Source organism: Corella eumyota, chromosome 1, assembly GCF_963082875.1.
Source record: "Corella eumyota chromosome 1, kaCorEumy4.1, whole genome shotgun sequence".
NCBI classification, from domain to species: domain Eukaryota; kingdom Metazoa; phylum Chordata; class Ascidiacea; order Phlebobranchia; family Corellidae; genus Corella; species Corella eumyota.
Genome location: NC_137490.1, coordinates 3,264,888 through 3,291,732, shown reverse-complemented (window position 1 = coordinate 3,291,732; position 26,845 = coordinate 3,264,888). Strand labels below are relative to the sequence as shown.

At 28.1% G+C, this 26,845-nt stretch overlaps 3 protein-coding genes across 4 annotated transcripts; 2 read left to right on the top strand and 1 right to left on the bottom strand.

Annotated features, from left to right (window-relative positions):
* Positions 1–30: 30 nt before the first annotated feature.
* On the bottom strand, positions 31–4,377 carry LOC145763560 (uncharacterized). The gene is made up of 11 exons (XM_082575029.1): positions 4,293–4,377; positions 3,858–4,105; positions 3,539–3,639; positions 3,175–3,365; positions 2,600–2,741; positions 2,223–2,365; positions 1,920–2,101; positions 1,292–1,528; positions 867–1,106; positions 277–431; positions 31–150 (listed from the first exon to the last, which is right to left on the bottom strand). The coding sequence occupies exons 1-11, from the start codon at positions 4,339–4,341 to the stop codon at positions 147–149; spliced, it is 1,692 nt and encodes a 563-aa protein (XP_082431155.1). The 5' UTR covers positions 4,342–4,377; the 3' UTR covers positions 31–146.
* A 1,261-nt stretch (positions 4,378–5,638) lies between these two features.
* Positions 5,639–20,918, top strand: LOC145746228 (TBC1 domain family member 1-like). 2 transcript variants are annotated; one of them, XM_082564460.1, is made up of 24 exons: positions 5,639–6,218; positions 6,669–6,787; positions 7,306–7,444; positions 7,568–7,683; positions 7,957–8,137; positions 8,441–8,530; positions 9,062–9,184; positions 9,874–10,089; positions 10,625–10,741; positions 11,093–11,191; positions 11,441–11,521; positions 11,714–11,865; positions 12,080–12,214; positions 12,735–13,391; positions 14,427–14,584; positions 15,063–15,221; positions 15,568–15,723; positions 16,262–16,426; positions 17,195–17,346; positions 17,588–17,727; positions 18,199–18,314; positions 18,540–18,709; positions 18,896–19,078; positions 19,381–20,918. In XM_082564460.1, exons 1-24 carry the CDS (start codon positions 5,700–5,702, stop codon positions 19,507–19,509), a joined length of 4,272 nt encoding a protein of 1,423 aa, XP_082420586.1. In that variant the 5' UTR covers positions 5,639–5,699; the 3' UTR covers positions 19,510–20,918. The 2 variants fall into 2 exon arrangements, with proteins under 2 accessions (XP_082420586.1, XP_082420595.1); XM_082564469.1 differs by lacking the exon at positions 12,735–13,391.
* A 1,382-nt stretch (positions 20,919–22,300) lies between these two features.
* On the top strand, positions 22,301–26,350 carry LOC145764069 (eukaryotic peptide chain release factor GTP-binding subunit ERF3A-like). Its single transcript, XM_082575640.1, has 5 exons — positions 22,301–23,657; positions 23,721–23,821; positions 24,115–24,239; positions 24,313–24,400; positions 24,779–26,350. Exons 1-5 carry the CDS (start codon positions 22,382–22,384, stop codon positions 24,920–24,922), a joined length of 1,734 nt encoding a protein of 577 aa, XP_082431766.1. The 5' UTR covers positions 22,301–22,381; the 3' UTR covers positions 24,923–26,350.
* Positions 26,351–26,845: the final 495 nt, after the last annotated feature.

Below are 26,845 nucleotides of genomic sequence, written 5' to 3'. Positions count from 1 at the left end.
CTTTAAATATATATTTTGTAGATTAGTTATAATAAATCAGGTTTGTTTTAGCTTAATTAGACAGGTTTCGCCAGTTTGTTATTTATATACTAATATATTGATCGTTTGAATAAGTTAAAATATTTACAATCTATCTTTATGTGATGTTATCTGTAAGAATATAAAAAAATAAATTAGAAAGTAGTTTTATAATTGCTTTTAAGTTAAATCAATATAATATTTTACAGACTAGCTTTTTATTTTTTTGTATTTGACGAAGAAGGTTAGAATATCTACCCAATAAATAGTCCTACGGTTCTCGAAATTGTTTGGATATTTTCCGTGGATCTCTTTTTGCGAGCTCCGCAAGCCGGATTACACTCCGGCGCTGTGGAGTCCATAGGACAGGCCACAAAAGAGCAAGTGAAATACACCGGAATCTTGTCTTCGTTCTGTACAAAAAATAGGGTTTTTAAATTGATTTTGTTTAAAGTTAAAATTTGTTGAAGGCAATGGCAAGATTAGATAATAAAATTGAAGCTCTATTAGCGTCGTCCGCCGATTTAAACAAAAGCGTCGTCCGCCAATTTAAACAAAAGCGTCGTCCACCGATTTAAACAAAAGCGTCGTCCGCCGATTTAAACAAAAGCGTCGTCCGCCGATTTAAACAAAAGTGTCGTCCGTCGATTTAAACAGAAGTACTAAAATGAATGAGGAGGAATGTACAAGAGAAGATTAGGATAAGGTTATAAAAAATCCGCCTATTTTGCATTTTATAAACTTGGCGGACGACGCTAATAGAGCTCCATAAAATTAGCCATATTATTAAAGATCGTTATCACAATCAGTCAAATATTATTTAAAGTTCCAAGAAAATTTTATATTACCGGTTGATTTAAGGTAGATACGAATTCAAACATAGTCAAATAAAATCGGTATTCGTCTGCTTGAGGCGCTATTATCTTCACTGTAGGGTCTACTGGACATCCATCAGTGATTAAAGGCCACACTTTGGTCGCTGTGTCGGAGGGAGTCGAGTTTGTTGCTTTACAGTCTTTTGCTTTTAGTGTTAAAGCGCTGGGTAAATTGGAAGTGGCTTCAAAAAAGAGCGCGCACCCCACATCGATCTACAAAAGAGATTTTTTTGAAAAGTGTTCACGTCATATTAGAGATTTATTAAAATTCGAGGTGACTGGTCACAATATACTTTCTCTATCACTTAGCTTTATTCAGTTTAGATAAAATATTGTGAAATTTATGTGAAATTATGGTATGAAAAAAAAACTGTTTTATGGTTTGTTTATGTGTTTACTTGCGAGTTATCAGGATGAAATTCTATAAATTCTGAGTCTCTTGTGTATTGGAAATCAACTATAAATGTTGGGTCATGTTCAAAACAGAATTCCTGTTCCACAAACGTAGGAAGAGCGGGTGGAACTATAGGCGTGGAATTGTACATGCATACCGCTGTTTCGTCGAACATGACGTTTGAGTTAGCAGGTGAAGCCAGGGTTATTCTTTGCGATGACTGAAAACCGTTTGGTGTTGCCTATAAAAATAAAGCAAAAATATACATTAATACAAAGTTTGTATTTATCATGACAGTAAAGTCAAAAGGTTTGCGGTTAGAGCTGCACCAATGTCACACTAACTTTTTTGAGCACGGCATACAAGTTTAGCTTTAAACCAAGTCCTAACAGTACACCTTTTTAATTGAAATAGAAAAACCTTTAACTTTAAGGTTAGAAAAACCTATGACCTTAATAAATAAAATACCATAATCTAAGAGTGTGGTAAACTGGCTATCACATCAAATTGCAAGTCGAAAGGTGCCTAGTTCAAGTCTTGCCAAAGCTACATGCCTGCCTTTTACTATAAGCTCAAAATTTTATAAAAGAATAACTCTTTCCAATATATTTAAAATGTTGACTTATACTGACCGTCGTGTTTAATCCACAAATTAACGATGGAATTTCAATTTCGTAATTTCTGTTCACTTCAGTAAACTCAATTGTACATTGCTCATCACTTAGAATCAGGTCTGCAGGTGTAAGTCCTTCCAACAAACAAATGGGAACCACAACTTGAAACTGTGGGTCACATAGAACTTCAACTGTCGGTGCTAAAATATAAAAACATTTGTCGTCAGTTTAAACATAGCCTCGGTTTAAAATTACATTACGTTTTAGACAACATTTTTGACATAAGATGTTGCACCGTTTGCCTGGCAAATTAGAACTCACGAATTCGTCTGCTTAAGCAACTGTCTCTATTGAAGTTTAGTTCTAAGAAGGCAAGATTTGCTGGTAAATTCATGTCGTTATCTCGCTGGAGGTAAAACAGAGCAGGGCAAACCACGGCGTTTTCGTCGCCACAGGCCGCAAATCTATTAACAAAAAATGATATAAAACGTAAAAAATTATTTCAATGTGGATGTAGATGCTTTTACCAATAAATTAAAGTTCTACCCTTCCAAAAACGTATAAACAGAATCCTTAAACTTTTTTTTAGAATTGTACATTTTTTTAAATATTTTTCGTTGTTCTTTTAATAAAAAAATTTATTTTTTGATTTAGTAATTCAAAATAAAAATGAATGTGATTATAAGTTGTTAGTTTACCTATTTATGGGCTCTCCTGGAGTAAAAACGCTTGAATCACCACCTGCGATAACAATAATTGCATCCAACCCTTGTCGAGCAGCATTAATATTGGTCATCATGTCTTGCAGCGAGTCCGTGACTTGGTACACGAATACAATTGCTAAAAATAAAATTTTCACTTAAAACACCTCAAACACAACTATATCTAGAAACCTTATGTTTTTTATACAATAACGATAACAAAAACAATTAGTTTAAGCAGTCAAGCGATTTTTTAACTAAATAATTTGTTTGTTACCTTTAAGAAAATAGTTCCTAATTAGTAGTTTTTTTTATTTAATTTTGTAATTAATTTTTATTTGCCAAAAAAACTATTTGTGAAGAACTATTGTTTTGCATTAAAACCGTGTCAAACTACTTGTGTACTTTTTAAGTTTAACGCGTAATTTAAAAATGATTTCAATTATGTACATTAAATATGTTATTTGAACATACATTATGATTTTGAGGTTATGTTTAACAATGTTTCATTGCTTTTAGATTAAAGTGTTTTTATTTATTTTAAATAAAACATGAACGTCTCTTTTTGTTACCTATTCTAGTTGTTGTTGATGGGTCTCCCCTAGGACCAGGACCTAAGTACTGGAAATTAAGTCGATTTAATGGATCTTCTTCAATATCAAAAGTTAGATGAGAACCATAGCTTTTTTTGCTAGTACAAGTTAGCGGCATATTTCTAGCTTGATATTGATCTAATACTGCTGCCAAATCATTATCGGCATAGCTAAAATAGAGAATAACTAGATCATAAACAAACGCACGAACTCAATAAATCAAATATATCATAGCTACCACTTTTTAGAATTATACGTACTATGCCAACTAAACTGTTTTAACTTTTGTTATCATTTAAAAGAAGCTATTTTACAGTATTATAATATTACAAATTTATCTTACTCAAGAACGTTGGTAACAGCGTCATCGTAGAATTGAACTCCGATATTAGCGTCGTAATTTTCAAAACCTCTCAACACTGAAATCACCTGATCTCTAAAAATCTAACAAAAGTAAAATCAACATGTTTATATTATGCATAAAAGTTTTTATCAAGAAGTCTTAAAAAGAAGCAGTGTTTATTGCTCATTAATTTTGAATAACTTGACCTGAAGGCAATTGAAATTAATTCCTTAGCCGAAGGTTAGAACTAATAGTACATTATAATTAATTTTAATTTTGCATACTTATAATTAACCAAGTTTAAATTAATAGTTTATACTTTAAAATTGGTGAAATTAGTTGGTGGAGCAAGACCAAACTGAACAAATGAACAATCCTGAAAATCGAATACGTTTGAATCATCAATTACAAAGAGAATGTCAAGGTCGCATGTCACATCTGGGACGCAGGTAAGATTATCGGGACCAAGAACAAAATCACAAGGACATCCGCAACGGTTTTCATTTGGGCCCAAGAATATGCAATTATGGCTGCAGCCACCATTTCCCGTGTCGCAAGGATTTTGACCTAAATGAAAAATAGAAGTTAATATAGTTATTACAATATTTATGCAAGATATCGAGTTTAAATTATATAGTAACAGAATTATTGTGAAACTGACTTGTGTAATTATTTTAATTTATCAGAATATCTAAAATTTGGTAATGTTTAATTTTGATTTCTTGTAATTTTCGTAGAGTTAAATTTAACTTACCATATATGGTAGGAAGGCCAACCAAAAGAATTATAAATTTTACCCACATTCCAACTTAATCTGTTGGCTTTGTTTATAAAATGATCTGGTTAATAAAATAAAACTAATTTAAACTTTTACCGATACTTTAATACTTTTACGTAATACTTAGTTCTATTTTTGAATTTTTAGTAAACAAAAGCTAGCTTAATATTTTCAAACTAACTTTCTCTTTACAAGGTTCGTATATTAATAAAACTACTATGCATTAAAACTTTTTTTTAAATCAACGGTTTACAACAATATATCTGTCCAGTATCACATACATATATTATATACATATTCATATAACAATTTTTTACAAATTTTAAAATCGCATTACGAGTAACTGTATATAAAATGTTATACTGCACGAAAAGATTTAATACTGGTTGCGATCTGAGTTAGTCATCGGCTTTGTTTCTCGGGATGTTAAATCGGAAACGCGTTGTTTAATTGTCTTCGAAGAGGACTGTTTGATTTGTAATAACAATCGTTTTAGACTGGTAAATATTGCTGTCGAATTATATTAATAATTTAAATGTGTGTCTCGTGTTTAAAACGCTTGTTTTATTTCAACACATAACTTAATTCAGTTTATAATTTGACTTATAACATTTTAAGCTTCATTACCCACTTTCTTTTAAAATCTGCCACACTTAAATTGTAGACTTAACCCTTAGTTATTTAAATGTATTTTATTATGCGTTTGAATTGCTGGGATGTAAGTTCCGTTAACTGATACCATAAAATAATAGCTAATACAAATATAACTTAGAAGTTTACTATTATGTTCTGCTAAGGGTCTTAAGTTTAGTTTTCATCGCGGCAATAAAAATCGTCTTGCAAATGTTACCTTGATATCCGATTTTATAGTTTATGTGTAATGATTTATGTTTAATAACTAACAAATTTAGGTTTTATATTAAACGAACACTTATAAAACAGAATAAGTTTTTTTCGGTGTTTTCCTTGTTCCGGTTTTTCGCGTTTTCGTTGTTTTTCAACGTTCCGCTTTTTTGCAGAACTAAAGATAAATAAGTTATTTTATTGCAGCATGTAATACAAAATAAATTTAATTTGTTGGTTCATAAAAAAGGTATAGCCTATACAGGGTTTCAGCTAATGTTAAATTTTACAATTATTATTTTGTCTTTAAAAATAAATTAAATTTTTGTCTGCATAATCCAGTCTGTCGCATGCGTCGTTGTAATGAAATTAGTAAGCTTTAATTGAAATTATGTATTATTGATAAAAAAACGTAAAAAGTAAATTATTTTGAAATTTGTTTCAGTAACTGTTCTAAATTATTTTTTTAGATACTTCTAAATATTAAGTTAAATTAAATTGGTATTTTGCTATTGAGCCAAACATTATTATTATTACATTATGGACGAAACCAATCCTCTGCTAGCTCCAACTAAGAAAACATATTTCCTATCTTACCTTGGTTCGGTATTAATAAATCGTCATTATGTTAAATATTTGCAAAACTGGGTAGCAGCTGACCTAAAGTATCAACGAAAAACAACTTATTGTTCGTTATTGATAAACGAGAATAACTTTTGTGTTTCAAAAGAAGAAAGGGTTTTAATAAACCTTACAGATACAACTGCAAATGGGAATTTAAACAGTGATAACGATAATCATATGTTTAAAGGGAACGGACTGGATCCATTATCAGGTTTTTCGCATCCTCTTTCCCCTTTAGGTATCTCCGAAGAAAAGACCAAATATTTTTCGATTTTAAGTGAGGAGTCAACGGCAAATTTTGCACTTGACGAAGTTATTGAAATTATTTCACCAACAAATCTGAATGCAACTTGTGTTGGTTTTATTGTGGATAAATTGACTGGTTGCGATTCGTCATTATCGTGTCATGTCTTTGAAGACAGTGATATTAAAATGGTAATAAACACTCTTTAATAATTTAACAAATGAATTATTATATTTTTTCTTGATGTGAAAAGGTTGACTTTACAGCTTTAACATAAGGTATTATTCGAGAACTTGACCTAGTATAAGTTTATTAAAAAAAATTGCCTGATAATTAATTTGCTGGTTGATTTTTGGCTTGGCTAAAGTTTGTATCATTTATAACTCTTTACACAAGGGCACTACAGCATGTAAGCCATTGGAATTAAACTTCAGATCTCTTATGTTTGGGCTGTAAAGTCAGTTCTTTTAAATTAAGAATAACATTTTTTTAAAAAATAACTTTACAGTTTTTTATTTAAATTAATCAATTTTTAAAAGTTATAGGCAAATTTTAATCTGTTACAGAAAAAACCTTTTTTGTGTTTAAAATAAATAAAAAATATATTTGTTTTTTATTTATTTATAATTTTTGATTTCAAGGTTAAAGAGGCGGCAGAAACATTGAGTAAATTTTTATCATACAACGAGAAAGTTTCTCTCACAACTTGTTCCTCAATGATTAGTAAAAATGTAAAACGTGAAGATCTCGATTCTGTTAGGTATTTTTTTAAGAAAATTTTGGGATTTTTTTATTTCTGTTTAAATAAACGAGTTTTTAATTGGTGCTTTTTTCTAGATTTTAAGTTTATGTTTTTACTTTGTTTTTACTTTGTTTTTTCTTTTTTTGTATATATATTTCTATATCCTCGATGTGGAAAGGTTAAATGCACAACCTTAACATAGAGTAACATCAGTTAACCCGATCCAGTCTCGAGTTGCCTGTGGCAGTTTGGGATATTATAGATTATAATAGCCTGATAATTAAGCTGCTGATTAAGTGCTGGCTTAGCAGAAGTTTATACTGTTTATAGTGCCTTACTCAAGGACGCTAGAGCATGAGATCACTGGGGATCGATCCCAGGACCTCATGTCTTTGTTAAATCAACTCCAATTATTTGGCATACTTAGAATTCAGGATTTTATTTTATGTTTTAATTCCTTTGTGATGTATATATATATATATATATAACTATTTATTTGACCTTAAAAAATTAAAGTTTCATCAAAAAAATTGCAGATTTGAGGTTATGATGCTTGGAAAAATTCAAGTAAAACAGGAATATCCCCACAATAACTTTATTGATGAAGCCGTGGAAAAATATCACTCGTTGGAAAAAGAACATAAAATATTAGAAGCACAATCAAGTCAAAAACAGGCAAATAAAATTATTAGCTATATATGTAAAATACCAAAATTTTCATTTAAATGGTAAATAGTAACTTAATCTATTTTTTAAATTAATTTTTTTAAGTTATAATATATGTGGTGACAACTTTAGGTTTTTGCTGTGAATGAATTAACACAAATAAATACAAACGGAATTGAGAAATTGCCATCTTCATTGTTGGATGGTTCAAGAGAGGGTTCTGTTGATATTTTAAAAAGAAAAACAAGGTATTTAAATGTTTTTTTTACAACTTATGCATAAATATTTTTTAATTTGTTAAATATATATATACTTGTAAATCTTATACTGCAGAAAACCATGTTAATTTTCAGATTTTAGATGTTTAAAAGTAACTGATTTTAAATTAAGTCAAATTTTTGTTGAATACAATTTCAGATTGTAAATTATATCAAATTTTTTTTTTGTTTAACCAAAAATTTTTTGGTTGATTACTGAATTAAGAACTGTATGTTAAATAATCATCGCCTGCTAATTTCTAGCATGGTCACCGACTGGTCAGGGCGTCGCGGTTCAGTTGACGAAGAGAGGCAGCGTTGTAACTCAGTTGATGCCGATTCGATGGCTTCGTTAAGAAAACAACGAACTAGAACTCGGCATAGAAGTGAACCTGGAACGGCAGCAACTTTGGGTTTTGATAAAAACAAAACCAAACTAATGCAGGTATGTTGTTGGTATTTAAAATGTTGTTTTCTTAATAAACTTTGTATTCACCTAATTGTGTTAATTATATATATTAAACAGTTAAAATTTGGTAGGAGTTTTTGGTTATTGTATTTTAAATTTTTTTAAAGTTGGCTACTCACAAATTTCAAATTTAATTTCATTATTGAGGTTTAGATATTGTTTTTTAAAACACACATTATTAAACAGCACCAATATTATTTTTAACAATTTATTTTTAATTTTTAATTTTTTTTAAATTTTGATTTTTATAATCTGACCTAATGTTTTGAATTTCTATAGGTTGGAAAACAGTCAATTACACTTATATCTCCAGACCACTCAACAAAGAGCATTGAAATTCCATTTACGGCTATAATCAGATGTGCAAAAGTAAGGTTTCAATTTTTTCGAGTATTTTAATTTTTGTACTGCTTAAAACACTTTCATATAATTTGTTAAGCTGTCATGATATAACAAATTAATTACAGGCTTATCACATTTTTAAGTTTTACAATATTTAAAAAAGTATTAATTATTGTTTTGAAAAAATTTGCGTTCAAATTTGTAAAAACATTTATGTGTTTGGTATTTTTACAATTACGTCAATCTTATGACATTACACCATTATTGTATGTTATAAGGTTACAATGTTGTAATACTCACAATACATATTGATTTCTGTAAATCTACTTAACATTTCAATAATGTCAACCGTCTACCGGCCTACTTCACACCTTAAATATTTATACCTAATTTTATTTTTTTATTAAAGATTATTAATAAATAAATATATGCATTAGATATAAATTACAAAAAAATAAAAAAAAACTTGATAAAAATGTCAACGAATTTTTTGTTTATTTTAATTTTATAAACTCTAATATGTAGCCAAATTGGATTAAACTTATATCGATTTTTTAGGGAATTCGTAACAAAGAATATTTTGGAGTATTTACAAAGGACAACTTACCCCATAATTCTCAGTTTAACAAAGATGAGTTCAGATTTCGATGTTATTTGTTCCTCTGTTCAGAAGAATGTGTGGTGAATATAATTTTTTTAATCTTTACTTACATAAATCTTAGTAGCCAAAGGCTACAGTGCATAGCTGAGTTTTTGTATGTGTATTCACATTTTGATCCGATTAAATTTCATTACTAAGAAGCAAATAAAGTTTGTATTAAAAAGTTAATAAAAGTAAAAAGGCATTTTGGGCTACTTTAAAGCATTTTTCCTAATATATAAAAGTATGTGTAGGCTACAAATTTTTAATAAGAATTTGTATTTTCAAAGACTAAATTTTTATTTTTAGGACTAAATGTTATTTAGTACAGTATATTGTCACATTATATTTAAACCAGTGTGTTTGTAGGTCATATCATAGCTCTCAGGGGTATTAAAGTATTACAAAAATACTTTTGTCAATGTCATAGTAGTTAAAAATATTGATGCAATTATTTTAAATTATTTTTCTATAGGGGTTTAAATTTACTTGTCTAAAAAAACAATTAGTAAAAGCTAAAATTTTAAAAGGTAATGCTTTATATTTGCTTTATATTAATTTGTTTTAAAAGCCTATACTGTAGAATAATCAATTGGCTCCAGTATACATATAGTATTGTCAATATATATGCATTTAAATTAATTTATTAAATCAAACCACAAAAGCAAGCTTGTAAAAAAAAATTTACAAAATAGTTTTTTTTTTGGTAATTTTTTTTTTTTGAACTTAGTGTGAGGAAATACTTCAAGCGATGAAGCAAGCTTGTAATATGTGTTCCCATGGTCCTGACCCACTGAAAACCTACCAAACTTTATGCAAACAACTTGCACTGGGAAGTGGTAAAGAGAATGCAGCTTGGATGGAAAGGGGAATGAAATTGGCGGCCAAGTGTATTGCCGAGTCGTTTAATGACAGCGAACAAAAGAGAATTAAATTGAAAATAGAGGTTTGCGAACTTTTTTGGGTTTTAACATTTTGTGAACTAGTTTAGGCGACATTTATATGTTATTGTTCAATTGCTTGTCATAATAAAATTGCAACAAATATTTGAACCCAGAAATTTACCCACATACCATAAATGGTTATTTTTTTATTTTAAGAGGTCTATTTATTGTTATTATAATATCAATGTCTCAAACTTAGGTTTTGCAGCCTAAAAAAAACTAAAATCCAATTAACCAGCAGCGTGGTGTAGTGGTAAAAACACTTGCTACACCACCATGAGGTTGTGGGTTCATTCCTGACTGCTCTTATGCTGTAGCACCCTTGAGTAAGGCGTTATAAACAGCTCCTGCTAAGCCAGCACTTAATCAGCAGCATAATTATTGGGCAATTATAGTCTCCATAATATCCCAAACTGCCACAGGCAACTCGAGACTGGTCAGGGTAACAAAGGTTACTCTATGTTTGGGTCGCGCACTTGACTTTCCCACATCGAGGATAAAGATATATACAAAATAAATTTAAAATCATGTTATTAGGAATCTTACAAGTTCAATTCATCACAATCTAAATATGAGAAACTTGTTTTCGTGATGACAACTCTGAGAATTATGTTTGAAGAAAAACAAACAGAACACGACCTGAAAGTTAAACAGGTCAGCTTGCCTTTGATGTGGTTTTAAAGTGATGTTAATATTTTAAGTCAATATGTTATGATAGAAATATGTAAATGATTTGTTGTTGTAGTCTTGTCTGGCTTTTTGCAATTTTTTCTAAAATCTAATTCTAAAAATTAAATGTCTTTTATATAAAAAATGTGCTGTAGAAATTAACATTAATTAATAGGTTTTTTTTATTTACATAGTCTGCTATATTCTATAAATTTTTTTTTTCTAAATTAAAGTAATAACAAATTATTAATGTATACAGTGTATTCATTAAATAAAAAATGATTTTATAAGCAATAAATTTTTTTTTTTTTAATTTTATAAATATTGATGTTTCAGTTAAGAGATCCTAATTCTTCAAATATGTCAAAGAAATTTAATTTTATTAAAAGTAGAGCCAAAAAGTCGCTAACCAACATTGAAAACCTATTCGGAAAAGTAAGTTTTAAATTTAGTTATTGAATAATATATGTAGGGCTATCTTACATAAATATTAGGCTTTGTTTAAAAGTCATAATAATGGTATACCACTAAAAAAATATTTATTTTACCAAATTTCTTTTCTGGGTTTATTTACTATTACAATTTTTTTTTTATTGTCTATTTTTGTTTTTTTACAAATGTAATTTTTTTCTTAAACAAATTTTTAAATGTTTCAGTTTTTTAATAAATTTTTGCTATGTTAAGGGAATGCAGAAAATGCATGAGCTACAACATGAAGCTGAACACCATATTTCAAGTCCTGTTGAAAAACTAAAGTTCTTTGGAGTAAGAAAATCAAATGTTTATGTAGAAAACAAAATTTCCTGCTAATTCTTTCATTAACTTTGAGATCCTTGCTAATTTTTTCTGATACTTTTTATTTCTACATTTTTTTGAGGGCCGCAAAATACAACTGATCCAAAGTTCCATATCTCAAAATATATTCTTTTCTTTAAAATCTAATTTTTTTTTTTTAAGGACAGCACAAGATCTGCTCCTTCCACCCCGATCCAGTCTTCAGGAAGATCAAGAAACAGATCTGGAAGTCCTTCCTCATTTACGGACATTTCACCACTAGCTGGCAGTACTAAGTCAAAACACATTGCATTGCCCGAACCAATACGACCAAGGTATTTTAAAATTTTCAATATTTAAATGTATTTAAAATAGCTTACTAATATTTAAATGTATAAAAATAAAAAATGATGTATAAAAAACAAGTATTTTTCAAGTGTAATATTTTTATATCTTTCTGCCTATTTTTTACTTATGTAAACTTAACTTTTATATAATTAAATATTTTTTTTCTACCTATTTGAATTATTATATTAATTTTAACTTAAGGTCAAATACTATTGGTTCAACTGAACAAGGATCTATAAATGTACGAAGAAAATTAAACCTAGCTCAAAACCAACAAGAAAACAACTTAAACAAACCAGCTTCTAGTATCAGTGGATCACAATCTAGTTTAAGAAGGTATGTTCAAATAATTTATAGGTAAAATAAGGAAATATATATATTTTGGTAGAAATGCATTACAAAACGGGGCACTTTTTACTGTAAAATTTGATTTAACTGATCTTGGGAAAATGTTAATTTTTTCCTTTATTTTAAGATTGTTTTTTTCAAATATAGGATATTAAAAAACATTTTAATTTTACAAACATGATTCTATTTTACATATAAAAACAAATATAAAAACAAACTTAACAAATATAAAAATAAAATAAAAAATAAAAACAAATATAAAAACAAACACGATTCTATTTTACATATAAAAACAAATATAAAAACAAACTTAAACAAATATAAAAATAAAATAAAAAATAAAAACAAATATAAAAACAAACACGATTCTATTTTACATATAAAAACAAATATAAAAACAAAAAAATATAAAAACAAAAAAATATAAAAACAAACAAATATAAAAACAAACTAAAGTTTAAAATTTTTTTTATTTAAATTATTATGTGTGTTGTAAATCTAAATACAGTAGCTTTTCAACACCCTATTTGAAACGACTTGGCCGCCTACTAGAGGGCGTGCAAGAGTCACCAGCAGAGGGCGACAACCAGGTCAAGTTAACATCATCTCGCTTTTCACTTACAAGACTTTTCGGCGGAAATTTTAGTGACACGAAAAACCCAGATTCTGGAAATATCTGCGATATTAAACCGCAGGAGTCTAGTTTTAAGGTTTATAAAAAGGACGATAAAGCCTTAAAAATCGAGCAAACTCACACTTTAAAAATGTCTCCTGAACTAAAAATAAAACCAATTATCAAAGTCGGAGATTCGGATAACGAAGACAGCGACGATGATCAAGGATTATTTTTTGTTGCAAAATCAGTCGATACTACCCCATTTTCTCACCCTTTAGAAAGTGTAACCCCTCTTGTGCACTCTTTGGATGGAGTTGTGCCCCTTACTTATACCTCTGAAAGTTTCATACCTTCGGACACGAAAATTCATTCAAGCGATATTTCTTATGATTTTGATGTCGCTTCAGAAGAGCATAACGAACAATGTGTTATAGAACCCAATGTTACTCTTAACTTTGTTCCGATATTCCAAGATTTGTCCTCCGATCCCATTCAAGTGAAACAACATCAAAATTTTCTACAAGTTGGTTCCATGCCTTTTACAGAGCGGTAAAATTAAAGTTGTGTGTTTGTGCATTTAGTTTTTGCTTGCTTATTTGTGCATAAGGGATTTAGTTTTGTGGAGTTATTAGTGCAGACTAATGCAACATCATTATTAACTAATCGCTGGTAAAGCCAAACTAGATACAAAACTGGTTTGTAATGAGAATTTAAAGTATGTATGTTAGGAAAACTGATGTTCTGCATGGAGTTTGCTTATATATATATATATATACCCTCAGTTAATATAGTTGATATGAAACCTACTTTAGTGCCTACTTAAAAAATTGACAATAGACCTATTAAAATTTTTTTCTAAAAACAGTTAGAAATATATAGTTGTAATGGTTTGGTAAATTTAGAATAGTTTTGTGTTAGAAAGGGGGTAGGGTGGTTTTAATGTTCTTTAAATATAACTTCAATTTAACGTAATATTATTACCTTTTGTTTTTAAAACAATATTTTTTAAGTTTTTTGTGTAAATTTAGTTTTATTCTAATTTGAAAATCTTTAACAAATTGAAATCATGATTTTATTGTGCTAATAATTCATCACACAACATAAAAATTGGTTTTACTTTTTATGCTTGTTTTTATTTTGTGCTTGTTAATATCTTGTGGAAAATATCAAAATTATTAACAAAAATTTTTTAATGATTTTCGCTTCATAAAAATTATTTAAGAAAAAATAATTTGAAAATATTTTAGAATTTTAAAAAAAAATGAATATTCGTTTTGTTTTTAAATTTAGTCATTTTTAGTAAATATACCCTTTATAAATTCTTACTTATATCTATATAATGGTATACTCTACACATTATGCTTATATTAAACTGTAACAAAATCATTTCTTACTAAAGTACTTGGGTTTTAGTTTTAAAGCTTTACAATTTTTTTGCTTCAAAATTTAATTTCAATATTTAAAAAAAATATTAACATAAATGTAGTAGTTTTATATGTTTGTATTAGAATTTTATTCTTTTTAATTTGTACCAAAATTACCATTAAAATTTAAAAAATTTAATTTTTGTAATTTTTTTTTTAGTTTGTCATCAGAGTCAACCCCAATCCAATCTCGATCTCATTCCCCGAGTTTAAAAGATCACTTAACTCCGGACCACGGCAAAAAACAACTCAGTTTTCATCAAGAGATTTTCTTTAAAGTCACAACTCCTGATAACAGGAAGAAAAAATATGAAACAAGTAAATTAATAATATTTATGAAATTTTTAATTTTTTTTATATTAAAGATTTTTTTGTTTAGAATTTAATAATTATTTTGGTTAAAAATTTGAAATTTTTATATATTTTTTTGGTAAGGTTAAGTTAGGTATGTTGTTTAAAATTTGGTACAAAAATTCTGTTATTAAATTAATACTAAATAATTGAATGAAACTGACTTGAACTAGTTTATTGATTTTAAATCGTAAATTATTAATTCATTTCAACATTCACTTTTATCCAGAATTATAGATTTTCTGTGAAAATAGAATTTGTATCGAATTTAGCAAATATGTCTTATTTTTTAGCTTTTTAAAATACATTTACATTTAGTAAAACATATAATGTACTATATTATACGTATTTTCTTTTATTCATCTTAGTAAAAACTTAGTAATTTCTGTCATTTAAAACATGTTATCATTTTTCATATACATAATTTTTTTTTATTTTTTTTTAGTTTTAGAGTCTCCTTCAATAGAGGAATACATGAGGCCCCCACCTCCGAGTTATGATACTCCAAATGAGGTAAGATTTGCTTGGAGGAGAGCAATCAAGGATCAGATTTTACTCAACAAAATCAATAAGATTAAAGACGATTCTTCAATTGCAACACAAGGTAAAGAAAAAGCTAAATTTTTTTTTAAATAAAAATAATTTATAGATTTTTTAATGATTATGATTAAAATATTCTGTAAATGCATAAAATACTGTTATTATTTTGCTGTTGTTTAATAATATACAATTTATTAGAAATAAATCTTATTTGGCTAAAATTTTTTAACTAAAAATATTCTTAATCTTAGAATTTTAAATTAGAGATTTGACTTATTCTTAGTTTAGAAAATTAAATATTTAAATCACTGTTTACCAAATTAGTCTTTTTGTGGGGGACCATAATAATTCCAAAACTACAGTATTACTAATTTCAAAATATTACTTTTAAAAATTAAAATTTTGTTTAGAAAATGGTGATGTAGTCGAGAAGACAATTCTAGATTATCCAGAACCTTCCTCTTGCCATCCTGAAATGAGTTCAGTTTGGGAGGAACTAATTGAAACTGATGAACGAGAATTATATAAAATTGATCCAACTCCATTACATAATGCTGTTAAGAAAGGTAGGTAAAATATTAGGATTATTTAATACTAGTAATTAATATAAATGTCAAGGTATATATTATTATGTTGGTCTGTAAAAATATTTTCTTGTTTTATTCTATATAATACGTCTTTTTTTTGTATATATCTTTATCCTTGATGTGGGAAAGTCAAATGCGCGTAACATCAGTTGCTCCAACCCAGTCTCGAGTTGACTGTGGCAGTTTGGAATATTATAAATTATAATTGCCCGATAATTATACTGCTGATTAAGTGCTGGCTCAGCAGGAGTTCATACCATTTATAGCGCCTTACTTAAGGGTGCTACAGCATGAGAGCAGTGGGGATTAAACCCACAACCTAATGTGTGGTGCAGCAAGTGTTCTTACCACTACACCACGCTGCCGGTCTTTAAGGGTTTTTTTTAAGGTTTTTTCACCTTTGTTTGTTCTGCTTCTTAAAGATATTTATTTGTAGTTTTTTGTGATTTTTAAATATTTTTTTTCTATAAAATTGTCATTTTTAACCAAAATTAATATTTTTGTTATTTTTTCTAAGGAGTCCCATGTAAAATGAGAGGCCAAGTCTGGACTTTTTTATTCGAGCAGTGGAAGTTACAACAACATGCCCCTAGGAAAGCTGTCAGTCCAGTGGACAAAACTCCATACAGGGAGTTGTTAAAAAGATTAACACCACATCAACATGCCATACTTATTGACCTAGGTAAATGTTTATATTTTTTATATTTATTTTGGTTTTTCGCACATTAATAAAAGTAAATAATAAATACGATATACAATTAATATTACAACAATGCGACGGGAAAAAATGACAAATCAATTTAATGATTTAAAACATGCCAAAAGTTATAATATTTACACAAAGATTTTATAGTATGTTATGGTATAGTCACCAAACCCAAAATTAAAAATAGTTAAAAAACAACATATATCTTTGCTTAAGTTTCCTAATAACTTTATTTTTAAATTGGGCAAATTTCATGCTAATCTTAATAAAATAACATATTGTTAGAGTTTTGCATAATCAGTTATAAAAATAAACCTTGATCTAGTAAAACGAAACTTAAAACTATATTCACAGTATCTTGTTTGCTAATATGTTAGTTGAAAATAGAATTGGAATTACACTTTTTTGTATATATCTTTATCCTCGATGCGGGAAGGTGGAATGCGCGACCTAAACATAGAGTAACATCAGTTACATCGACTCAGTCTCGAGTTGCCTGTAGCAGTTTGGGATATTATAGATTATAATTGCCCGATAATTGAGCTGCTGATTAGGTGCTGGCTCAGCAGAAGGTTATACCGTTTATAACGCCTTACTCAAGGCTTTCATATGGTGTAGAAAGTTTTCTGCCCACTACACCACGATGCCAGTGTTAAGATAGATAGTTAACTCAAGATAGATAATAAAAACTGTTTAGAAAAAATCTTTACATTTATGTTAAAACCTACTTGAAATATTTTTCAGGTCGAACTTTTCCTTCCCACCCCTATTTCAGTCAACAATTAGGTAAAGGCCAGTTAGCTTTATACAACTTGCTTAAAGCTTACTCATTAGTGGATGACGATGTTGGGTATTGTCAGGGGTTGAGTTTTGTAGCAGGAATTATTCTTATTCATGTAAGTAGTGTTTAAACTTTAGACAAGTACTATAGTACATTTGACTAGCATATAATAGACATAATTTGTTTCTAAGTAAAAGTTTGCGTAAATTTTTAAATTCTTACTTAGTTTTTAATTAGTAAATAAAATAAAATGTTTTTACTTTAATAGTGCTGCCTATTTGCTTATAATTTTTGCTTGTTGATGTAATCATTGGGAAAATTTAAAATTTGGTATTTTTATACTTTTTTTTCTTTAGATGAGTTCAGCTGATAGGTCCTACAAAATGCTGTGTCATTTAATGATCGGAATGGAGACAAGAAAACTTTATCTTCCAGATCTTATAGCTTTACAGATTGCAGTTTACCAACTTTCAAGACTATTACACGATTTTCACAAGTAAGTGAACCATATATAGTAACACTTAAAAATATATTTTTTAAATGTAAGTGCTTCTTATCCTATGTTTACTCTTATACACTATAGCAGTGGTTTTTAACCTTTTTCTAACCACACATCTCTTAAGTTTTGATAATACCCTTCAAGTCTTTCTCCTTTCAATTTTTAATACGTACAAAATGTTTTTTTTATGGATTTATCTAATTAACTGCAGTAGTATGACTACTGTAAGTTACCTCTTTCTACCGAAGTTATACTTATCTTAATGACCACATAAACTCTTGTGCTAAGATCTGTTTATCGACTTTTTTGCGCTAAATTTTTAAATTTGGAATTAGTGCTTTACCCCCTGTGAAAATACCTGATTAAGAAACACTGCACTATAGCAGTATTTAAATATCATTTTTCACTTTTTAATTTTGTAAATTTTTTTGTTAAAATTGAGTGTCTGATGTGATTTATTTTTACCAGGGATTTATACGACCACTTTCAAGAGCACGATGTTACTTTAATGTTGTTTGTTGCACCATGGTTTCTTACCATGTTCGCTTCTATTTTACCTTTTGGTTTTACTGCAAGGATATTTGGTAAATAAATTTATGTGCTTAAAAAATATTAATTTATATTTATATATTAAGTAATAAAAAAAATCAATTTTTAAACATGACCTCAGGTAATTTTAATTTCGAAAAGTTAAAAATCTATGTTGTAAATATCTTTAAAGCAATAGCATTGGAAAAATTATCCTAAATATTAAGTTGTTTTTGCTTTTAAAATTATTAACTCACTAATCTTTAAAATTTTTTGTTTAGATTTATTGTTTTTGGAAGGTACAAGTGCTTTGTTTAAAGCAGCATTTTGTTTGCTTCAGTATCACAAGGAAAATATTTTGCTCAAAGATAGTTTTGAAGGCACGGTCAATTATTTAAAAAGCGATTTGCCAAAGATGAAAGATGAAGAAATTAACATTGTCATTAATGAGGTTCGCTAATTTAACATTTTTTTAAAATTATTTTTTTGTTTTAAAAAAGAACTTTTTAAAAAAGTAAAAATATTAAATCTATTAAAAAAAAGTAATAAAAGCGCTAATAACTATTACTTTTCGAATGTTTGTTTATTTTTTTGTACACAACTAACTTCAGTTGGGGTAAAATTTTATTTTTTTCAGATATTTGAGTTAAACATCAGCGAAAAACTACGAGTATACGAGGTTGAATACAATGTCTTAGAAGAAGGAGTTTTATCTGAACAACCATCACCAGGTGGCAGTGAGGAGTTAGAGTTGAACAGATTAGAGCGAGTGAACGAAACTGTCTCGAAATACAATGTTGAATTGTTAGAACAACTAGAAGTAAGGATTTGCTTTAAACTTTGTCGTCAAAATATTTTATCAATATGTTTTTTGTGATAAAAGTTTTATTCATTAATAACTGGGCTTTCAAATTTCCTTTTATTATTTAAATTTGGGCTTAATATTAAAATTGCGATAGTTTTTAACTGTTATTCAAGTTACATTTTAAAACAATTTAAACTTTATACAAAAACGATATTTTTACCAAGTTTTATTTATATTAATATATTACTAAATCTAACAACATAAACTCTATTGATTTAGTCCCTAAAGATTTATAATAAATAAAACTTGTCTTACAGGCAGCCAGAATGCAAATAAGCAGTCTCCAACAGGGATTAAATGACATGGTGAACATGGAAGAAAAAAGATGTATTGAGATGGAAGAGTTAAAACGTGAAAATGAAGCGCTCAAACAAAAAGTTATGTAAAAGTTCGTGTTTACTGTTTAAACGTATATGACAGCTAAAACTTATAAACTAATTAATGTCATACTACCAAAAACTAGCTTTTTTAAGTAATTGTTTTATGAAAACCATTTCTGAAAATGCCATTTTACCCACAAGACTTTTTTTTAACTTTTCTTTGGGAAATCTCTTAAATTTAAAAAAAAATTCGACCAAGGTGTGATAAAATTTTTTTTTTTTAATTTTGTTTTTACATTTAATTAAATGTTTTAGGGAAATATATGATGCCTAAAAAAACTAACTCTCAGTACTGTGTCTTATATTTTGTATCTTAAAGCACATTTTTATACATGCGGGCAATATTTCGGTACCTTAACACAAGCATTTAACTACAGCCTGTATTTTTTTACGTTTTTTAAACCCTGACACATTGCCTCACAATGATACACAAACAAATTTTTTTTTTTAAATTGTTTAAAATTTTTTTATAAAATTGATTGTTGTTATATTTGTAACTATATTGACAAAGCACATTTAAAAAAAGTTAATGGTTCAATTGATATTTTAACAATTTTTTGTCATAAATTACTTGACAATTTTTAGAAAAAAAAAATATATCTCTAAAGCAGTATTTATTGTTAAAAATAATTTAATTTTTTATGGTAATCAGCATTTTTTTGAAATTAGGTTCTGTTATTTTTTTATATAAAATGTTATCTGTTGTTTTTTGATAAATATCATGGTAATATTTTAAAACCATATATGTAGCATACAATTATGTTTTTTTTTAATTTGCTTCAAACTTATTTGACTGTCATTTGCTTTTGTGCTTTTAATTTGCATTTCATTTTTCTATAATTTGTGCCATTTTTTTATGTTTTTTATCATTTTTAATATTGAAGTCAATTGGTTAAAACTTAATTTTTCTTATGTATTTTCACTTTAATAATACACTGATTTTTCCTTTTTTTACGATAAGGCCAAAGAATAAATAATACAAAGGTTTCGAAATCTTTAAAGAACATTTTTATTGTAAAAGATGTGTGAAAATTTTTTTAAAAATTTGATTATAAAAAAATGTAAAAATAATATTGTTGTAACTTTTTTATATCATTATTATATTGAATATTGATTATTTTTGGTACAAAAAGAGGTAACAATTAATCAGTGCCATTAGTTTTATATTAAAATTCCTGTGATTGTGTTATTAAATGTTGTATTTACAAATTCTTTGCAACTAGCACACTATTTAGTTTGATATTATTTTATGAACTGTTTCTAAAACATAAACTTCCCAAAAAGTTATGCAATTTAACTGCACATAGATATTTTTAGTTCTAAAAAGCAATTTATTAATATTGAACTGATGGTAATTAATATATATGGTATAATAATTGTTTTTTTGTTGATTTCAGCTATTTTACTGCTGTAATGCTTTTAAATATAATGTCCTGTAAGTAATAGTACTTCTGAATTTAAAAGTTAAATCTATACCCAAAAATTTAATGAATAAAAAAAGAATTAAAGCTTTTTTATGTATATCTTTATCCTCGATGTGGGAAGGTCGAATGCGCGACCTAAACATTGAGTAACATCAGTTACTACGACCCATTCTCGAGTTGCCTTTAGCAGTTATGGATATTATATAAATTATAATTGCCCGATAGTTATGCTGCTGATTAATGGCTGGCTTAGCAGGAGTTCTTACCGTTTAAAGCGCCTTACTCAAGGACGCTACAGAATGAGAGTTGTGGGAGTTGAACTAACGGCCTTATTGTGGTGTAGTAAGCGTTCTTACCACTACTCCACCCTGTCGGTGCTTATAAATATTTTCTAAAAAATAAAATATTTTTGAATATCCAACGTTAATAATTAGAAAACAAGCGTTTTAAAGCTGTGGGAGTTGAACTAACGGCCTTATTGTGGTGTAGTAAGCGTTCTTACCACTACTCCACCCTGTCGGTGCTTATAAATATTTTCTAAAAAATAAAATATTTTTGAATATCCAACGTTAATAATTTCAAGTTCTTTTTTCAGAATGTGTAATTCAATAATAAGAATCCTTTAATTGTTTTAAGTTTACCAAAAAAAAGTTGTTTTATTTTTTTCGGTTACCATAAATTAGGTCGCCATGTGCTGTAAACATGGTCATGCGTGATCGATCATTGACGTCACTCTTCTAGTTAAAGAGAAATATTTCGTCCACGAGTTTTTGTTGAACTTTTTTAGTTTTATCATTTCTTTTGTGTTATTAATAGTTATGAGCTTGATAGGGTCAATTTTACTAAATTTTGTACATTATATTTGGTTGAAACAGCGTGATACAAGTATGTTACATCTCATTTATATTTTGTTAAGAATAAGTTTATTTTTTTCTTAGTTATAAAGATTAAACGTTAGTACTGTTTTTTTAATTCGTTGCAAGAAAGTTTTTTTTTGTATTTTAAGTTAGCTAAATGTTTTTAAAATATTTAATACAGTATTTAATACAGTAGCTGTTTAGCTATAAAATTTAAAAATAAAAGATAGAGTTAAACAAAGAACAAACGGGCGAAAATGGAAAAAAATAAGCGATGTACTAACAGACTGATGTACGTCGCGTTTTTTTTAAATTAAAAAAATTTATTAACTGTATAAATATAATGTTTTAATTATTGACTAAAATACAAAGTATTATTTGTATACTAGACTATAGATGGAAGGGATTTTAAAACAGATATTATATATATATATACCTGTTAAAAATTACATAGACATTTAAGTTATTAATTCAAACCAATATCAGACTTTATTTGTTCAATTTTTTTCCAGGTTTAAACTAAAATTGTATTTAAATATTTCGAGTTTATGCTGCTAATTTGAAATTGATTTGAATATAAATTTAAACAAGATCAAAATGATGAACGGACAAGAAGTTCCAGATTCTTGGGATTCAAATGGAAATGGAAATAATTTAGATACTCCGTTATCGGCTCTAAGCATTAGTGCTCGACCATTTGTTCCCAACGTCAATGCTGCGGCGTTTGTTCCCTTTAAAAAAACAGAACCACCCATCCAACAAAATACTCAACAAACTCCTCCCATAAGCACTCAAATGGAAGTTGTAGCTCCACAATCAAGCGGTGACATTCCCCAAGAAATATCCCAGCCAAATGAAGTAAACATGGAACCGACTTTACAACCACACGGTGACAGTGGTGGGCAGGAAAATAAGGAAGATGTTGAAATGTCCGAACAAAGCAAGGATTCTGAATTTAATGACGAAAATTTCCAAAATGAAGAGGAAGAAGAAATGATTGACACTCCTATAAAACCGCCCCCAAAAGAGGTTAAAACTGACCCAAGTGTACCAAAACTTGCCCATTTAAACGTTGTGTTTATAGGTCATGTTGACGCAGGAAAATCAACAATTGGTGGTCAAATTATGTTTCTCACTGGAATGGTAGATAAACGAACTCTTGAAAAATATGAAAGGGAAGCAAAAGAGAAAAACAGAGAGACCTGGTATTTGTCATGGGCTTTAGACACAAATCAAGAAGAAAGAGACAAAGGGAAGACTGTTGAAGTTGGAAGAGCATATTTTGAAACTAAGAGTAAACATTTCACAATGTTAGATGCTCCAGGACATCGAAGTTTTGTTCCAAACATGATTGGAGGAGCATCGCAGGCAGATATTGCAGTGCTTGTCATTTCTGCAAGAAGAGGTGAGTTTGAAACCGGATTCGAACGAGGAGGACAAACGAGAGAGCATGCAATGTTGGCCAAAACAGCGGGAGTCCAACATCTTATTGTGTTGATCAATAAAATGGATGATTCAACGGTAAAGTGGAGCAAGGATAGATATGATGAGTGCAAAGAAAAACTAACCCCCTTTTTAAAGAAAGTTGGTTTTAACCCAAAGAAAGATATCCACTTCATGCCATGTTCTGGGCTAACCGGTGCAAACCTTAAAGTCTCAAACCTTGAAAACCATCCATGGTATACAGATCTTCCACTTATACCTTACCTAGACAGCTTACCTATAGTAAAAAGATCTGATTTTGGGCCAGTTAGACTGCCGATAGTCGACAAATACAAAGACATGGGTGTTATCGTATTAGGAAAACTCGAATCTGGAACGATTACAAAAGGACAATATTTATCACTGCAACCCAACAAAAGAAAAGTAAAAGGTATAAATTTGTTGTACTTTTTACATTTTGTATATAGTCTTACTTAACATGCTCTTTTTTTAGTGTTAGGTATTTTATCTGATGATGAAGAGACGGATTCCGTTGTTGCCGGAGAAAATGTGAAGATTCGACTTGATAATGTGGAAGAGGACGAAATATCAAAAGTAAAAAATATTTTTTTATTTAACGACAAACGTAATAATTTTTTAATAAAATTTTAACAATTTTTGATTTTGTAGTTTTGTTAGTAGTTAATATACATATTTAGCACAAAAAGAATTGTGGTAATTTTGTTAAATATTCTGAATAATTTTTTTTATTTATTTTTGTTTTTAATATGACTTCACTAAATATGCTTTATCTTGGACTTTGTACTTTTTATTATTACATTGTACCTAACTTTCAATAACAAGATTTTCTGTGATTGACATAATTTAAAAAAAATTGATTTTTGTAGGGATTTGTTTTATGTTCACCTGATAACTTATGTACAACTACAACCACTTTCGATGCTCAAATTGCCATCATTGAATACAAATCTATTATATGTGCCGGATATAGTGCAATTTTACACGTTCATACGTAAGTTGGATTAAAAAATCAGATCTTAAAATGTATTTTTAAATGATAAGTAATTTTATTTTAAATTGTGCAGATGCATTGAAGAAGTTGTTGTTAAACAATTAATTTGTTTAATTGACCGCAAGACTGGCAAAAAAATGAAGACTAGATTTGTGAAACAGGTTGGTAACTTTAAAGTTGTTACTATCTGAATAAAATTTTGAATTTTTTTTTCGAATAATGTTATTTTGTATATATCGCAAAAATTTTAAGTTGGTACTATTTGCAATAGCCTATTAAAAAAATCATTCATATTAAGCATACTGTGAATCCCAAACCTCTTTTTGTAAAAGAGATCATTAGAAATAAGCGTTTGTTTGTAATTTTTTGTTGTTAAGTCCTTGTTTTAATATATAAAAACATGCCATAATATAACATAAATGGGCGGCATTTTTTAAGGCTTGGTTATTGCCTTATGTAATACAATATTTTTTAAAAGCAATTTTTGGATTTATAAATGCATTATTGATGTTATGTTATTGGATTTTTATTTACTTTAGGACCAAACTGTCATAGCTCGAATGCAAACCCAAGGTCCGGTTTGTGTCGAGTGTTTTAAAGATTTTCCACAAATGGGAAGATTTACTCTTCGTGATGAAGGCCGTACAATTGCTATCGGAAAAGTTTTGAAAATTTTCGAATAAAATCCTATTTGCTGCTTTATTTCAAAAACACGATTTTTCTGAGAAAATCAATTGCAAATTTTTTTTATTTAGAATCGGTATTGTTGTTTGTTATTGGCAGTTCTAGCCATTATCAACTATAACATTCTTACTGTCAATTCAAAATAAACACTAAAAACATAACTGCTATATTTTAATACCTTAAACTCAATTTATGTTTGTTACACTGGCAACATAAATAATATTTTTAGTGTTATATTTATTTTTTCATTTCAGTTTTCCTGATTTAGACAATGTTTTGTAATTCTTTTTGTTATTATTTATTCAATTACAATTCCTTTGTTTGGGATGGAGAAAGTTGTGCCAACAGAACTCTAGGTTTGAAAATTAAACACTGCATGATTGGATAAAGGAATTCTTAAGAAGTTCATATAAATTTGCCTTTTTTTGTGGTTTAATTGTGAAACTTGAAATGGTGATGTTTTCTGGGAAGAATTTCTTGGTGTTTTTATGTATATAGTTCGATATTTTTATGCTGTATTGCTTATGCATTTATAAACCTAAACCAAGATCACATACTTACAAAGATAACACTTTTATAGAAAAAATACTCATTACTTAAATCCAGTAAAATCTTAAATATTAGGTTGATCGCAATGTCAAAAAAACTGAGACCGAATAGTTTTTTATTGCTGTTTCTGGATATACTATCGCAAATAATATTTTAATAATTGCTTGGTTTGCAAATTAATACAACTGTAAATTTTTCTTTGTTCTTGGAATTGGGTTATTTGTGGAATTTTAAATATACCGACAGCATATACTACATAATAATATTAAGTAATTTTTTTCCACTTTATGTACAGAGTTTAATACAATGCCGATTTCTTGGTTTCCCTGAAAAAATATTTTATTTTCGGAATTTACTATCATTTAATTTAGAAATTGAATGTTTATTTTTTGATAAACTATATTTATATTGCTATATGTTGGTTCAAAAAATAACATAAGCTTTTATTTGGTTTGGTATAAATTCGAAGAAAAGGCATTTTTTTTTATTGGTTATGTATGTTTATTTGGTAATTACATTTCTATTATTTATAATTTTTTTTTTCCCAAAGAAATATGTCGTTTTGGTAAAAACTGTTTTTGTTTGATTAATATTCAACAATATTTGTTATTCCTTCTAAATTTTAGCAAAATTAAAAATCTTGTCAAAATATTTTCAACTTTAGTATACATGTTAAACAAGGAATAATTTAAACCATATTGGTTTATATTTTTAAAGCATAAATTAAATGTTAATAAAGTTTTCTTATTTTAAGGTCAATTACATAAAAACTAATTCGGGTTTTGCTCTTTGGTATTTTAATTGGTATAACTCTAAATTTGTTGAGCTGCGTTGTGAAATTTTGGTTGTTGTTAACAAACTAATTTGGGGTTCTAATAAAAAGGCAAATTCTGTTTAAATAAAAGCGTTTATAATCAACTTCTACTAGTTAAATGACATGTGTAAAGCACCTATGCCAAAAATGCTTTCTGAAATTATTCATAAGATAACATGTCTTTTTTTATATAAAAATTATCCCTAATATGTTAAGGTCGACTTTACGACCTTAACATAAGAGTAACAACTGTTACCCCGACCCAGTCTTGAGTTGCCTTTTAGGCAGTTTAAGGTATTATTGATAATAATTGCCCAATATTTAAACTGTTTTAAGTGCTTGATCAGCAGTAGTTTATTGCGTTTTACTCAAGGGCGTTCGTTTAACTATCTACTTGATAAAAATTTTAATTACTTTCTATTAGGCGTTTTTATAACCATACGACCCTTTCGTAAAAAAAACATTTAATTCGGTTTAAATATATTTAAAATCTACGTTTTTGTAAACACAAACAAAATTTAACAACATATGAAAAGAACAAATTACGTGTTTAGTGCAA